Raw genomic sequence first — 14,994 nt, 5'->3', positions numbered from 1 at the left:
TCCAGGAAAGGGAAGATGGAGCCATTTGGCTCTGAAAAGCAGGTCACGTTGTTTTGAGTTTACCTCTTGAGCTCTTTGGAAGAGGGAGATACTGTCTGACCTCCTCTTAATGAGGTCTCCTCGCTGCTGTTTCTTCTTCACAAGTTTGGAGAGTTTGACTGTTTCTTATGGTAGAGTTATTTAGGACTTTTTGTATTTTGGTGTTTCTTCAACTATGGACACTTTCTGTAGGCTCTGTAGGCTTTTAGAAAATAAATTCTCTTACACTTTTCACACTCACTAGGTTTTTTTTTGTTTTTTTTCTGCTAACATTGTCCAGGAGAATTCCTACTTTTTTCCGCCCCAGAGTGTCAAAAATTCCCAACACAGTGTCATTTCCTCCACATCTAAAATTTTGTATTCTGTTTAATGGCTTTCTGTAGTGAAAATGACAGTGGTGGCGCTTTTGGAATAAAATGGCTGACTCCTTTCTCTTGCAGTCACAAGACACACAACATTAAATAATATTTCACAGTAACGTTCAAAAGTTTGGGGTTGGTAAGATTTTTTTTTTAATGTTTTTGAAAGAAGTGCTCACCAAGGCTGCATTTATTTGAGCAAAAAATAACATTTCTTATTATTATAAAAAAAAACGGTTGTGCTTCTTAATATCTTTGTGGAAACGTAATATTTTTTTAGGATTCTTTGATGAATTGAAAAGTTAATTTATTTGAAATTGAAAACTTTTGTTAAAATTTTGATAAATGCAGTGCACCCTTGCTGAATAAAATTAATTTCTTAAAAAAATAAATAAAAAAAACCTTTCTGAACCCAAACTTCTGATTGATAGTATATATGAATTGACAAAATTTAAACTTGATAGGAAATGATACATAAAAACAATATTCTTCTCACAACTGTTATTTAAATTGTTTAGGGCTGTGCAACAATCAATCGCATCCAAAGTTGCATCCAAAATCCAGAATCGCATCCGTAACAAAAAACAGAAAAAAAGTTGAAAACTCTTGGTTTTAATAAAGTCCTTAGGGCATACAATTTTTGAAGTTGAAGAAACACACTTTAATGAAAAGTCTGAAACGAATTTTATGTAATAAAATGTATAATTTCTCTTCACAGCTAATAGAGGGAGCCAGTGGAGACCAGAAAAGCAGTCTAGGTATCACAAACCTGGATTACTATACTTACCTCAACCAGTCAGGTTCCTATAAAGTTGACGATATTAACGACAAGCATGATTTCCAGGAAACCTTGGTAAGTATGATTTAGGCAGCTTGCTATTTTGAGATAGGCTCTTCTGTTTTTTAGCTGTGAGAATTTTACCTGTTTAAATATGACAACTATTTTCCATATTCCCTCTCCCCTCTTTTCATATTCCCTCTCCTCTCTCTGTCTGACCCCAGCATGCCATGGACGTGATTGGTATCTCAGGGATGGACCGTGCCCTGGTACTGCAAATTGTGGCTGGAATTCTTCACCTTGGGAACATCAACTTTAGGGAAGCAGGGAATTACGCTGCTGTTGAAAATGATGAGTGTATGTATCTAGTTTTGCGTCGTCCCTTGTTTTTGGTGTCCCCGTTTGAACTATGTACTGCTGATTTTTTTTCTACATTAGCTCATGCCAAACTGTCTTGCCACACCAAATTAGCGCTCTGTTTATGCACTCTTGGTATCTGCATATTACATCACACAATAAAATTACACACAGTGAAACTCGGAACGTTCAGCCCACCCCTCTATTTCCCCTCTCTCTCTCTCTCTCTCTCTCTCTCTCTCTCTCTCTCTCTCTCTCTCTCTCTCTCTCTCTCTCTCTCTCTCTCTCTCTCTCTCTCTCTCTCTCTCTCTCTCTCTCTCTCTCTCTCTCTCTCTCGCTCTCTCTCGCTCTCGCTCTCTCTCTCTCTCCCCTTCCCTCTAGTGTCTCCAAGCTCTCTCAGGTGGAGCAATGCATTTGAATGACAGAGGCTGTTTGCTGTGGCAAAAAGCCATGCGGTGCTGGGAGCAGACCAAGTTAATCTGTGCCTTTTCCTGTTCCCAGCCCCCCAACCCCTCTTCCTGTCTGCCGCCAGCGGCTTTCACACATTTAGTGTTGGTTGGCCAATGTAAAAAGCACACACGGCATAACTGCTCAGCTGCCTGCTTATGACAAAACCGTATGCGAACAGTTATAGATAACATCTTCAAATCCATAGAGTTTTATGAAGGTCTTTGATTGACATCATGGTAGCTTTGAGAACCATGGACAGTCCCAGATCTTTTTATAATTGCGTTGTTTTGGGAGGTCAGTTTTGTGCGCTCTGTTCTACCACACCCGTACATCTGAATAATGAGCCATACTTAAGCAGTATGACGGACTGTATCACTATCAGGGATGAATGAGGGAAGTTTCTTTTTTAAGGCGGTGAGTCAGTGATGAGGTGGGGTTGCTCAGAAATGGAGTGAGGCTCAGGACTGGTGTCTCACCCGTGCCTCTCCTCAGAAGAGATCTATTGTTGTGAATACACAGAAAGAAATGATCATGAGTCATTTTTATGACATACCCCTTTTTGTTACTTTTTTTTAAAAAGCAAAGCAAAGTAATGTTATGTTGTGGTGTTATATTTCAACAGTTTGGGGTCAGTAAGGTTTGTTTTTTTTTAAATAAAATGAATGCTTTTTATTCAGCAACGGTGCATTAAATTCAGCAAAAATGACAGTAAAGACATTCATAAATGTTTCTAAAATTATATTTCAAATAAATGCTGTTCTTTTGAACTTTTCTATTAAACAACAAATCCTGAGAAAACTATATGACAGTTTCCACAAAAATATTAAGCAGCACAACTGTTTTCAACATTGATAATAACGAGAAATATTTTTAGCACCAAATCAGCATTTTGGAAGGATCATGTGACACTAAAGCTGAGAATTTGGCTTTACCATCACAGGAATTTATGACCATAAAAACATTACAATATCTTACTGACCCCAAATTTTTGAACAGTAGTGTATATTATATATTTCTATATAATTCTAACTCTACCAAACTGTTTTCTCTCCTTCTTGTAGTTTTGGCATTTCCTGCCTTCCTGTTGGGCATCGATCAGAATCGTCTTAAAGAAAAACTCACCAGCCGTAAGATGGATGGCAAGTGGGGGGGCAAGTCAGAGTCCATAGACGTAACGCTGAATGTGGAGCAGGCGTGTTTCACACGCGATGCCCTCTCCAAAGCTCTGCACTCTCGTGTTTTTGACTACCTGGTTGAGGTACAGGCAATATGCACCTACATCCCTTTTAAAAACAGAAGTTATGGAAGAAATAAGCACTGAATGGGTTCCTGTTTTTCTTTAGTCAATCAATAAAGCCATGGTTAAAGACCATCAGGAGCTGAACATTGGAGTATTGGATATATATGGCTTTGAGATTTTTCAGGTGAGTGTTTTTAAATATTTTTTCTAGTCACTATTTGAATTTGGAGCTATCCAGTCTACATAATGAGATAAGATGAAAGAGATGTCTGATTTTTAATTGTCTGGATTGGTTCCCCTCTCTTTTTGTAAACAGATAACATATTAATGAGCTTGACTAATCTGATAATCTCTTGGTTTAGCATCTGGTATTGAGACCATTAAGATTACTACCTGTGTTGCCTTCATAAGAAGGATAAAGCTAGATAACAGGGCTTTCAACCCTTTTAATTTGATCCTCTGCTACTGCAATTCCAGTTAACCATTAAAATGCAGAATTCTTAAGCAGCAACTGTGTATTTTTAAGTGCTGTTGATAATAATAATAATAATGTTGAATCATTGTTTGTGATATTTACATCTTATTTGTTTTCATTTGACTACTGGTATTATTTTTGGTTCATAGTTATCTATCTGTCTTTTGTGTTTTCATTTGCTCTTTTAGAAAAATGGATTTGAGCAGTTCTGCATCAACTTTGTGAATGAAAAGCTGCAGCAGATTTTCATTGAGCTGACTCTAAAAGCTGAGCAGGTAACACTTCATTAGTCCCCTGTGCTTGTATTGTTGTTGCAATGTGGATCTTGAATAAGACTCTTGTCATTTTAAGTCACACCTTTCCCTTAACCTTGTTCTGGCAGCACAGGAAGAACTTATGCTCCACCCTAGTATAGGATCATTTTCATCATTTTTCTTTTCTTTTCTGTCTTTTTCCTCTCTTCAGGAGGAGTATGTACAGGAAGGAATCCGATGGACTCCCATAGAGTACTTCAACAATAAGATCGTCTGTGACCTCATTGAGAGTAAAATAGTAAGTTTCGCCAACTGTGTAATTCAAGCATCCATCTATTTCAAAAGCTGGATATTATCTGCCCTTGCCAAGTGCAGTTAAATCAATAAAACTAACATTAACTCACTAAGAAGTTCTCTTCCCATGACTGTTTGTCTAATGGCCTCAAAATGGTTGATATGCCTCCAAATTCAATTTGCTCCACTCACAGAGAGACTAGACACAAAGAGCCATGAAATTCACAACTAGGGAGAACCTCTGTATGACAGCATGTGAGAAAGTGCTTCTCTGTGTCACTACTAAAAGCTAATGCTTGTCTGTGAGAAATGTACAAGCTGTTTTCCCTTTGTTGGACTCTGTGTGGATAGAGAGATGTCTGAATTTCATGACAGGTGTGATTTCACTAAAGATTAATGTATGATAATAGTTTTGATTAAGCGAAAGGTCTGTGAATGTGGACTCAAACCGTTTCAGACACTTTAGGCATGAATGTTGTAAATTTAAATCTTTGTGTACTATAGTATGGGGGTAAAAGTTAACATCCTGCAATGCAACATGCTATACATTATCTAAAACTATACTACTACTACTATTTAACTATATACTACTACTGCTGCTGCTGCTACTACTACTAACAAAATATTTTATTTGTATACCACAAATGCAGATCAAGATGCATTGATATTTTGGCTCTGGTTGCTTGTTATCAAGGCTGCATAAGAATCAACAAGAGCCAAAATAAAACCCTAACAAAAAAAAGACTAATAGGAGCCTAATATGATGTCTCAAAATGATTATGAATGCATTTTACAGTGTAAATGTAATTTTCATTTGTTTGTGTCCTTTCCCAGAATCCTCCAGGCATCATGAGTATACTGGACGATGTGTGTGCTACTATGCATGCGAAGGGTGAAGGCGCAGATCAGACGATGCTGCAGAAGCTCAGAATGCAGATCAACAACCACGAGCACTTTAACAGCTGGAACCAGGGCTTTATCATCCACCATTACGCTGGCAAGGTATTTATACCTCTCTCTGTCTCAAACATCTCTTTATCCCTCTTGTAGTGTTGTTAAATGTTTTACTTTCTACTTCTACTCTTTTGCCTGTGTTTCTAAATTGCATTGTCTCTTGCTGTTTCTTTCCTTCCATCTCTCTCTCTTAGTTTCTTGTATACTCTTTGTTGGCTTGAAGTAGTTCAGTATGTGTGGTACCTTCCACATACCCTGTGTTCAATGAGGCGTGCTCTGAGGGGAGGCCTGCCCACATCCTGCACCATTAGATTTATAATAAGTACATTCAACAGTCAATGGAAATCCCATGATAAAAAAATACATTTTATATATATATACTGAACAAAATTATAAACGCAACACTTTTGTTTTTGCCCCCATTTTTCATGAGCTGAACTCTGACTTTTTCTATGTACACAAAAGGCCTATTTCTCTCAAATATTGTTCACAAATCTGTCTAAATCTGTGTTTGTGAGCACTTCTCGGCAAAGGAGAAGTGCTCACTAACACAGATTTAGACAGATTTGTGAACAATATTTGAGAGAAATAGGCCTTTTGTGTACATAGAAGTTCAGAGTTCAGAAGAGTTCAGTTCATGAAAAATGGGGGCAAAAACAAAAGTGTTGCGTTTATAATTTTGTTCAGTGTGTGTGTTATATATACTATTATATATACATCTGAGTTTGTTTGTATATATATTCTAGTTACCCTGTTGTATATGCAAAAACTAAGTAAGTCATTGATGATAGGTTGAACTGACTTTGATCTGAACATTATTGGCTACGTGGCTCAAATTTTTTTTTGATTTTCTAACCCTGTTCAGAACACACAACTGATTTAATGCTGTTATTTGTCCCCCCCAGGTGTCTTATGATGCAGAGGGTTTCTGTGAGAGAAACAGGGATGTGCTGTTCACTGACCTGATTGAGTTAATGCAGAGCAGTGAGATGTAAGTGTCAATCCGCCATCATAACAACAGCCAGTCTCGAATCATTCAACAGCTGCTTGTAACAGACTCTCAGAGAGACCTCAGTCACTGTGAGCACTTGAACATCTTAATATATGTAAATCATGGATATAATCAGGCCAGCTGAAGGCTGAGGGCCTATAAAAGAAGTGTGCAGGAGATTAGCATTGTTTCTGAGTCCAAAATGCCTTTCTATCTCTCAAGGGAGTTGGACTGTAGAGCGTGCCCATCACTCTTATGTGCTCCTGGGCCTCTTTTGTGCTTCAGAAGCCATCTGTGCAAACCGTCTCCTCCAGCAGCCCTTTGTGAAGCTTTCTGGGGGTCCGCTTTTAGACGGCATTCAGACATGTGCTGTCATGCATATATACACATCACACACACATGCAGAGTTTGCAGAGGAACTTCCTTTGCACCAGCCAGCAGGTCTTAAGCACAAAACAGAAGAAAGAGAAATCTTAGTTGTCAATTCAGTGACGAAGCAAGGCTTCCTGTCCATCTGCGCAGACGTGGCCCTGCAGCTCCACCCCCATTGAGAGGTTAGAGCAAAGCAAGAAAAGCTGTTACCATCATATAACTATGTGGATTTTCTGGTATTAGAAATAATGTGCTCGGATGTTAGAAGAGAAAAGTGCTTTAAAAATGTTGTTCTCTTCATTACTAACGTCACCATTATCCCTGACTAGATTCAGTACAGTTCATTTGAACTCTATTGACTACATTTGTGCCATGCTTGGTTGGCTGATAATAATTTCTCGTTATATAATCTCTTTCTTAATCCCTTAGCTAAAGTTTGTTTATTATAATGTGCTTTCAATGGAAGTCTGAGGGGCAGGACATTGCACTGGAATAGATGTTAAAATAAATACTACATTTTGAAAGTATAGCAACAAGACTTAAACATTATGTTTTTATAGCCTTTTAATTTTATAGCCTATAACTTTCACATAATACACACAAGAATGCCAGAAATGGATTGTTTGCATTAAGAAAAATCCACCCACAGATATAAAAAGGATAATTTAGGGCCCGCTCACACAGAATGTGTTTTTGTGTTTAAAACGCAAGATTTCTTCCTTTAACTTGAGTGCCACATTTTACAAAGCTGTGTCATGCGCAAGATGCTGCTAAAGACACAAACATTTGCAATTGTCAAACATGTCCGTCTAGTGCATGTTACATAAAAAAATGTAATAATAATAAATATAGCTGCAAGCAGCAATTAAAGGGCCAAGCACATAAAAGGCCAGATGAATCATGGAAGCATGGCTGGGAGCATTAAACCAACTGCAACAATGAGTAATTAAAGGCATTTTTAGATTATTTTAGGCAAAATAGCTGAAAAATCATAAATACAATCACTTTTAATATGATTTAATTGCTTTTCACTTTTGACCAATAAGTGACGCTGTTACCAAATTATGTCATATGAAATGCAATTGAATCATCTTGAACCAAGAAATCAAGAAAACTGAATTTTGTTTCTAGCCCTTTTATGGTTCAAAAGTTATTAACATAAACGTAAGTGAAATTTTGGACAGTTAGTGGCACTATAGTGATTGAGTTAGAGACTCCAAAATTGCTGTGGTTATTGTTCAGACTCTTCTCTATTAGTGTGCCAAATTTCACAAATTTTTACCATACGGTTCTATGGGCTGCCATAAACTTCCATGGCAGAAGAAGAAGAAGAAAACTACTGGATACAATAAGCCTGTTAATAAAAGTAGATGCCTTAGTAGATGATTTTTTGTTTTACTACCAGCTGGCTTCTGGTACAGAATCTGTCCAGAGAGCACAATTGTGCTAAACAAGGAATTTTCTGAAATACTAATAGGGTTTTATGAATATTGAAATCCAATAAAAACAAAGCATTTAGTTCTACAAGCTCAGATGTTCCTCATGCCAGAGTTTAGTATCTCTTAAACATTTTATTAAATTGTTCTGGTTTAAGTTCTCTTAGGAAATTATATTACAATACATTTTTAAAAGAGGTAACATAGAGGTCCGTTTTTATCTAAAGCAAACTTTAAAAACATCATATAGTTTTTTTTTTTTATTGCTTTTTTATAGTGGAACTAGTTATTTGCCATGAAAATAGCCAAAGAATCTGGCATGTCATTAAAACACCAACCAACCAATCTATAAGCTTAGTAAAAGGCTTATTCAGGAGGCAGTGAGACTAAAGGATAGTGAACACCAGAGATTAAAAACCACAAGTATTCAAACTCTTACCCTGTCCCAGTGATGATGAACTCCAAAACAATGTGCACTGTGGCCTGCAGGAATTCAAGTGACCCTGGTCTGCAGCGGAGAGACACGATTAAAATCATTCCTGTCTGTTACAGTCTGTATTTCTTGATTCTTTTCGTTAGACCTTTCATCCGTGCCCTGTTCTCAGAAAACCTCAATGCTGAGAAAAAAGGCAGACCCACTACTGCAGGGAGTAAAATCAAGGTGAGTTGAGTCTATTCTGCAGGCTCTCTGTTTCACCTCATATAACTAAACCATTTTTCACACTTTCCCGTTGCCTGACTGTCTGTGTAGATTAAGTGGTTTGCAGGTTTAATGGTGTTTTCTTGTAAGCTGCTTTAACTTTTTTACATCCTTTCTGTTTCTTTCTAATGGCAGAAACAAGCCAATGATCTGGTGAGCACCCTGATGAAGTGTACACCTCACTACATCCGCTGTATCAAACCCAATGAGACCAAGAAGCCCAAAGACTGGGAGGAGAGCAGGTAAGAGATTATGGTGAAGGTGAATTCACGTTCATTCAAAAGTCTCTTAAAGGAGCACACCAACTTTTTGGGACTTTAGCTTATTCGTGCCGTAACTCTGTCTGACGCACACACTGCTAGCCTAGCTTAGCACAAAGACTGGAGGTAAACGGCTCCAGCTAGCATACTGCTCCCAATAAGTGACAAAATAATGCCAGCATTTTCCTATTTACATGTTGTGATTTGTATAGCCACAGCGTGTACAAATAACAAGGTCACATGAGACACAGCCATCTTCTAACCGTATACACACTGGGAACTATATTCTCAGAAGCCGAAGCACTGCTATTTCTGCGGAGTGATTTACTCCAACTCTGAGCGAACTCTCTGCTCCTCACCACAGGGCTTCTCAGGTGCTGCGAACAAATCACTCCGCCCAAGTAGCAGTGCTTCGCCTTCTGAGAATATATACACAACATGTAAATAGGAAAATGTTGGCATTATTTTGACACTTATTGGGAGTAGTATGCTAGCTGGAACCGTTTACCTCCAGTCTTTGTGCTAAGCTAGGCTAGCGGTGGGTGCGTCAGACAGAGTTACGGCACGCACGTAGATGAGAAGGGCATGTATGGACTTATCTAACTCTGGGGGATACGGTGAATAAGCTAAAGTCCCAAAAAGTCAGCGTGTTCCTTTAAATCTTTGTCAGTGCTGTGTTACAATTATATAGGAAACTGATATTATAATGGATATAGTTGAGATTTCTTATTAAATTATTATATTCTCTTAAAGTGGCCATTATTCATATTGAAGTAAAAAAACAAAAAAACAATACTTTGAGAGGAAAACATCCTCTTTAATGAGGCATCTGAGTTTGTTTGTGTTTTCACAAGTCACAGCAGTTCTGCAGAAAAATCACAGAGAAACTTTCTCAAGGAAAGCATATCAGCAAATTAAATTTCTGAAATCCAAGTTTTTTTAATTTAAGTCAACACTATCATTCAAAGATTTGTGGTTGGTCCGTTTTTATAAAGTCTCTGCCTTGATGCACCAAGAAAAAAAACTGTAATATTGTAAAATGTTATTACAATATAAAACTGTTTTCTATTTTAATATATTTTGTGTAATTTATTCCTGTGATGGCAAGACTGAATTTTTTAGCATCATTAGTCCAGTCTTCAGTGTCACATGATGCTTCACAAATCATTCTAATATCCTGATTTGCTGCTCAAGAAACATTTCTTATTATCAGTTTTGATATTTATTTGATATTTAAAACGAAATCTTTTGTAACATTGTAAATGTTGCTTTTGATCAATTTAATGCATCCTTGCTGAATAAAGGTATTAAAAATCGTACTGACCCCAAACTTTAAACTGTAGTGTAAAATGGGAAACTAAGTAGCAACATGGATTCAGATTTTATTTCTCAGCATGGTTGTTCTTTGTCCCGACAGTTCTTTTATCTTTTTTTGTTCGCTTTTCTTGGCTTTTTCATCTTTCGCCATAGTTTTTTTTTTTTTTTTTTGGAACGAAATGTGGAATGAAATGTTCTGATCCAGCGTGTTGGATTGTTCAGGCTCTAATGGTCTTCCTGTTATGAGAGTTTGTGAGCATTGTTCATGTTGGACACAATGGGCAGTATAATTAGCACTCACACTTCATTCTCAGGATGTGTATCAATGAGATTTGCAATTATTCAGTCATTTATTTAGGAAAGGCTGATGAGGAAACCACCAAAAATGCCTTTTTGTCTATGAAATTGTAAAAAACTGAGATGAATTTCTGTAAAGGGGCTTTTTGACTGTTGCTGTATATATTAACCTTCCTTCCTCTCCATCTCTCTCTCTCTCTCTCTCTCTCTCTCTCTAGAGTGAAGCACCAGGTCGAATATCTGGGTCTGAAAGAGAATATTAGAGTAAGGCGTGCCGGCTATGCTTACAGACGAGTCTTCCGCAAGTTCTTGAACCGGTAAAGACTGATTTCAAAGTCATCTTTAAAGCCTGACCAGGATCTCTTCATAGAACTTCATGGAATGAGAACATATCTGGCGTTACAATTTTGAGATCCAATGACAAGACACCATATTTTCACAAGAATTTCACAAAGAGAAGGAAGAGAGATCTATAAGTTGGTAGTGTGTTATAGTACTTTTATGTTGACGAATTTTGGTTCCTCTTCTGTTATGGGCCAGTAGTTGGACAGTTTCCTCTTATTGTGTTGGTTTAAGAGTCTAATATGATCAATTACTTCACATGCTTCATTTGGTTATTAACTTTTTACATAAAGTAAAACCCTGAATCATCTTTTGATGTGTTAATATTTTTTTACTCCACCCTTCAAGTGTTTATCTTGCACACACAGACTGCTTACAGTACTATATTTACACAGGGCTCCACTTCAGAAGACAACTGAGCATTTTTTACTTTCATATGGATGAAAAATATGTAGTTTAATAAAATATGATTTCATTCTCAAAATGATGAAACCTTCCTCATCTTCTCTCTCTGTTTCTGTGTCTCAGGTATGCTATTCTGACGAAGGAGTCGTGGCCAACATGGAGGGGGGATGAGAAACAGGGTGTGCTGCATCTCCTGCGCTCCGTAAACATGGACCAAGACCAGTATCAGCTCGGACATACCAAGATCTTCATCAAAGCCCCTGAATCGGTAAGTGAATTTTTTCAGCAACAGGATATGATATCATGCCCCAGGGAGTCTTGTTTTTAATCAATAAAAAGTTATCCTAACAAATTGTAATACATTTAAAATGTCATAATGCACGTCTACTCCACTTTGAAAAGTCAGTATTTCACATTTTGGTCCTCTGTCAGTCAAACGTCTTTTTCACTACAACAAGACTTCACGTGACAGAATTGGTGGGAGAGGAACCTTCTGCACACTTGTTTGCACTCTGACTCTCCCACACTCACATACAAATGAATGAAAGTGAATGGAACACAGTCTAATTTGGCCATACCTTGACAGCCAAAAACCAAACCTCTTTTTTGCTTGAACAGTGTGCTTGTACCATCTTTCTTTAAAATACACTACCGTTCAAAGGTTTGGGGTCGGAACACTTGGTAAATGCTACTTTTTTAATATATCAACGCAATGACGCTGATACATTTTTAAATGTTGCTTCAGAATCCTTCTACTTTTGGATTGCTCTACAATATGCACACTTCAGAAAAATACATCAGACTAGATACACCAGCAATACTTGACACAAGCCTCCCTATCAGCAGCATGTTGAACATTGTTCTTTCACTTTTGTCAAGATTTAACATTTGAGTTGTGCTGTAATGGCAGAAGAGAGGCGAAGTGTAAGAGTCAGCCTTTGTCTGGCAGACATCAGCTCAGCTCAGAGTGGGTTGATGAATAGTGGGCAGTCAGTAGGGAAGGAGGAGGGACACTGGGCTGGTCCCACGTCAGCACCGTTAGGTCAACATTGCTCTGGATCTGATACACACAGTGCTGTGGTAAAGCTGCTTCTGTTATGTCCAAGACAGCTTTGCTTTTTCCACTACTTTTTTTTTTTCAGCTTGCTTATGAAAGCACTGCTTGTGGATGTGCTGTGATCTCACTGTTGACATTTAGATGTACACACGTATACATAGAGACACAGTATAAGGCTCTGTGGCTCGGCATGAATGCACCAGATTATCCAGAGATGTGTGACTTTGGCATGTATGTGTTAAAACGTGGCCTTTTCTGTGTAAAATGTGTGTTTGTGTAATATAAAATTTAGGAGGGCCCAGATTTGAACTGCTCTGCCTCTCAAAACAAAACTCTTTCTCAGATAAGGTGCTGATACTGAGTAATTAGTTCATGACTCCAGGAATTTCTTTAGTGAGAGAGAGTGTGTTGTAGTAGTAGTCGCTCTTTAATCCTACTGAGAGCTGATGAAGTCTTACAGTGTTTGCATGAGACATCCAAACAGTGTGATTTAATTTCACAAACACTGTTAAGAAATGTCCAGGTCATATTTTACCACAAAATTAAAAGGGGGAACATTTTAAACAAATACAATTAGATCCAGATATCTTAAGGTTTCTATATTATGATAATTTTTTTATGTCAGTTAAGCATATTTTGACCATCCTTCCCTACTTGTCAGCATCTGTAATGCAAAAATAATCTCAATCTCAGCACTGCAACAAAAATATTATACAATATTGAAATAGTGAAATATATTTGTACATACATTATCATTCAAAAGTTTGGGATGTGTGTTTTTGAAAGAAGTTTTTTTTTATTTAAAATACATTGTTAAATATTGAGAAATATTGTTTTTTTAAGAAATACTTAAAATAACTTTTTATTTTCATATTTTTTAAAATGTAATTCATTCCTATGATGGCAAAGCTGAATTTTTAGATTTTTCTCAACTTTTTCATTCTTCAGTCTACAGTCTGTAGAGTGTCCCATGATTCTAATCCGTGAATTAGAATGATTTCTGAAGAAAAAAAAAATGTTATTATCAAAGCTGAAAACAGTTGCTGTTGATGTAATCTTGTCTTATTGCTTGATATAATCTTGGCTTAATGAAAGTAATACTTTAAAAAAAAAATCACTTATGCGCTGCACTTATTTAATGTTTTATTTTTATTTATGTTTTTCATTTATTTGAACAAAACAAAATAAGAATCTGCCATTTATCAGTTAATGGCAATAACATGAAAATAATTATCAATGGGAAGTTTGTGTCTGTTTGTTTGTTTGTGTGTGACATGGAATGCAAAGAGGGATTGTGTATTTGATATCTCATCCTGTGCCAGCCGTGTGTGTGTGTGTGTGTGTGTGTGTGTGTGTGTGTGTGTGTGTGTGTGTGTGTGTGTGTGTGTGTGTGTGTGTGTGTGTGTGTGTGTGTGTGTGTGTGTGTGTGTGTGTGTGTGTGTGTGTGTGTGTGTGTGTGTGTGTGTGTGTGTGTGTGTGTGTGAGGCAGTGCCAGGCCTCTGTGATAATGATAGGATCTGCTGTTTAGTCTACAGTGCGGCAGAGCTGTGACAGTGTGTTCTGAGATACAGGAAGCACAGTGGAGCTACACAGTGCTCAGAGCTTTATGGGATGACCGCAAAACACTTGGACACAGCTGCTTACTGAAAAAGAGAAATAGAAAATCTGAAATAGAAAAAGAGAAGTTGCTGCATGACAGACAGGACAGACTGTGTCAGACCATGTGTCATAATGGGCCTTGTCTTTCCGGGACTGTTTAATAAGCTCCAATGACAAGTGACCTTTAGTGTAATGGACATGTTTATGCAGCTCTATTTACTAATGTTATTTGCACTATTAGATGTTAAGTCGGTAACAGCTTGGATTTAGTGCATAATTTTTTTTTTTACTGATTTAAATGGATATCTTGTGAGTTTGTGAGTATTTTTGATTCGATTCATGTAAACAACCTGCATTATATTCTATTTACAGCTCTTCCTGCTGGAGGAGACGAGAGATCGCAAATTCGACGGTTATGCCAGAACCATTCAGACGGCCTGGAGGAAATTTTGCGCACGCAAGAAATACGTTCAAATGAGGGAGGAGGGTGAGTTTAACCTTCAGACAAATAGTTGGAATAAGGCTAAAGTGCTAGACATCATGTACAAGCACCTGCGTACCTAGACATTATAAGAAAAGGGAAATCAATTTTGTTTTACATGGCAGAATGTGTCACAGTTTGGGTTTTCCCCTGTATATCTTTGGAGTCTGACCTCAACTGCTGCTTTCAGCTGAATTATTGTCATTATGTTGAAAAGTAATAATACACACACAAAGAAAACAAAAAAACCTCACACCCTGTCTGAGTGTCCATGTTTGGGTGTTTCTTCAGCTATAGGCTCTTTTGGCCCAGTTTTAGTGTACAAATTCTACTAAAACACGTTTTTCCACTCTCACTGGTATTTAGTTGAGCTATTAACAGTGTCCAGTTATGGACATACGCTATCGTTCAAAGGTGTGTTGTTAGTAAGAGTTTTTGAAAGAAATCAATACTTTTGTTCAGGAAGGATGCATTAAATTGAAGTGGCAGTAAAGACTTTTATAACGTTACAAAATATTTCTATTTCAAATAAATGCT

At 37.3% G+C, this 14,994-nt stretch overlaps 1 protein-coding gene across 7 annotated transcripts in view; it reads left to right on the top strand.

Moving 5' to 3' along the window:
* The window catches only part of myo1ea (myosin IEa), a 52,745-nt gene that overhangs the window by 29,397 nt on the left and 8,354 nt on the right, over positions 1–14,994 (top strand). For all 7 annotated transcript variants that reach the window (XM_079866729.1, XM_079866733.1, XM_079866735.1 and 4 more), the window contains exons 8-20: positions 1,117–1,251; positions 1,401–1,533; positions 3,045–3,241; positions 3,327–3,407; positions 3,887–3,973; positions 4,164–4,250; positions 5,081–5,248; positions 6,106–6,191; positions 8,579–8,660; positions 8,835–8,941; positions 10,792–10,890; positions 11,444–11,588; positions 14,349–14,463. In XM_079866729.1, the coding sequence (XP_079722855.1) occupies positions 1,117–1,251; positions 1,401–1,533; positions 3,045–3,241; positions 3,327–3,407; positions 3,887–3,973; positions 4,164–4,250; positions 5,081–5,248; positions 6,106–6,191; positions 8,579–8,660; positions 8,835–8,941; positions 10,792–10,890; positions 11,444–11,588; positions 14,349–14,463 (1,522 nt within the window). The remainder of the gene's footprint in view (positions 1–1,116; positions 1,252–1,400; positions 1,534–3,044; positions 3,242–3,326; positions 3,408–3,886; positions 3,974–4,163; positions 4,251–5,080; positions 5,249–6,105; positions 6,192–8,578; positions 8,661–8,834; positions 8,942–10,791; positions 10,891–11,443; positions 11,589–14,348; positions 14,464–14,994) is intronic.

This window comes from Squalius cephalus, assembly GCF_949319135.1.
Source record: "Squalius cephalus genome assembly, chromosome: 3".
In the NCBI taxonomy this organism is placed as follows: Eukaryota; Metazoa; Chordata; class Actinopteri; order Cypriniformes; family Leuciscidae; genus Squalius; species Squalius cephalus.
Note: the sequence above shows the minus strand (reverse complement) of the source record. Positions and strands in the feature narration are given on the sequence as shown.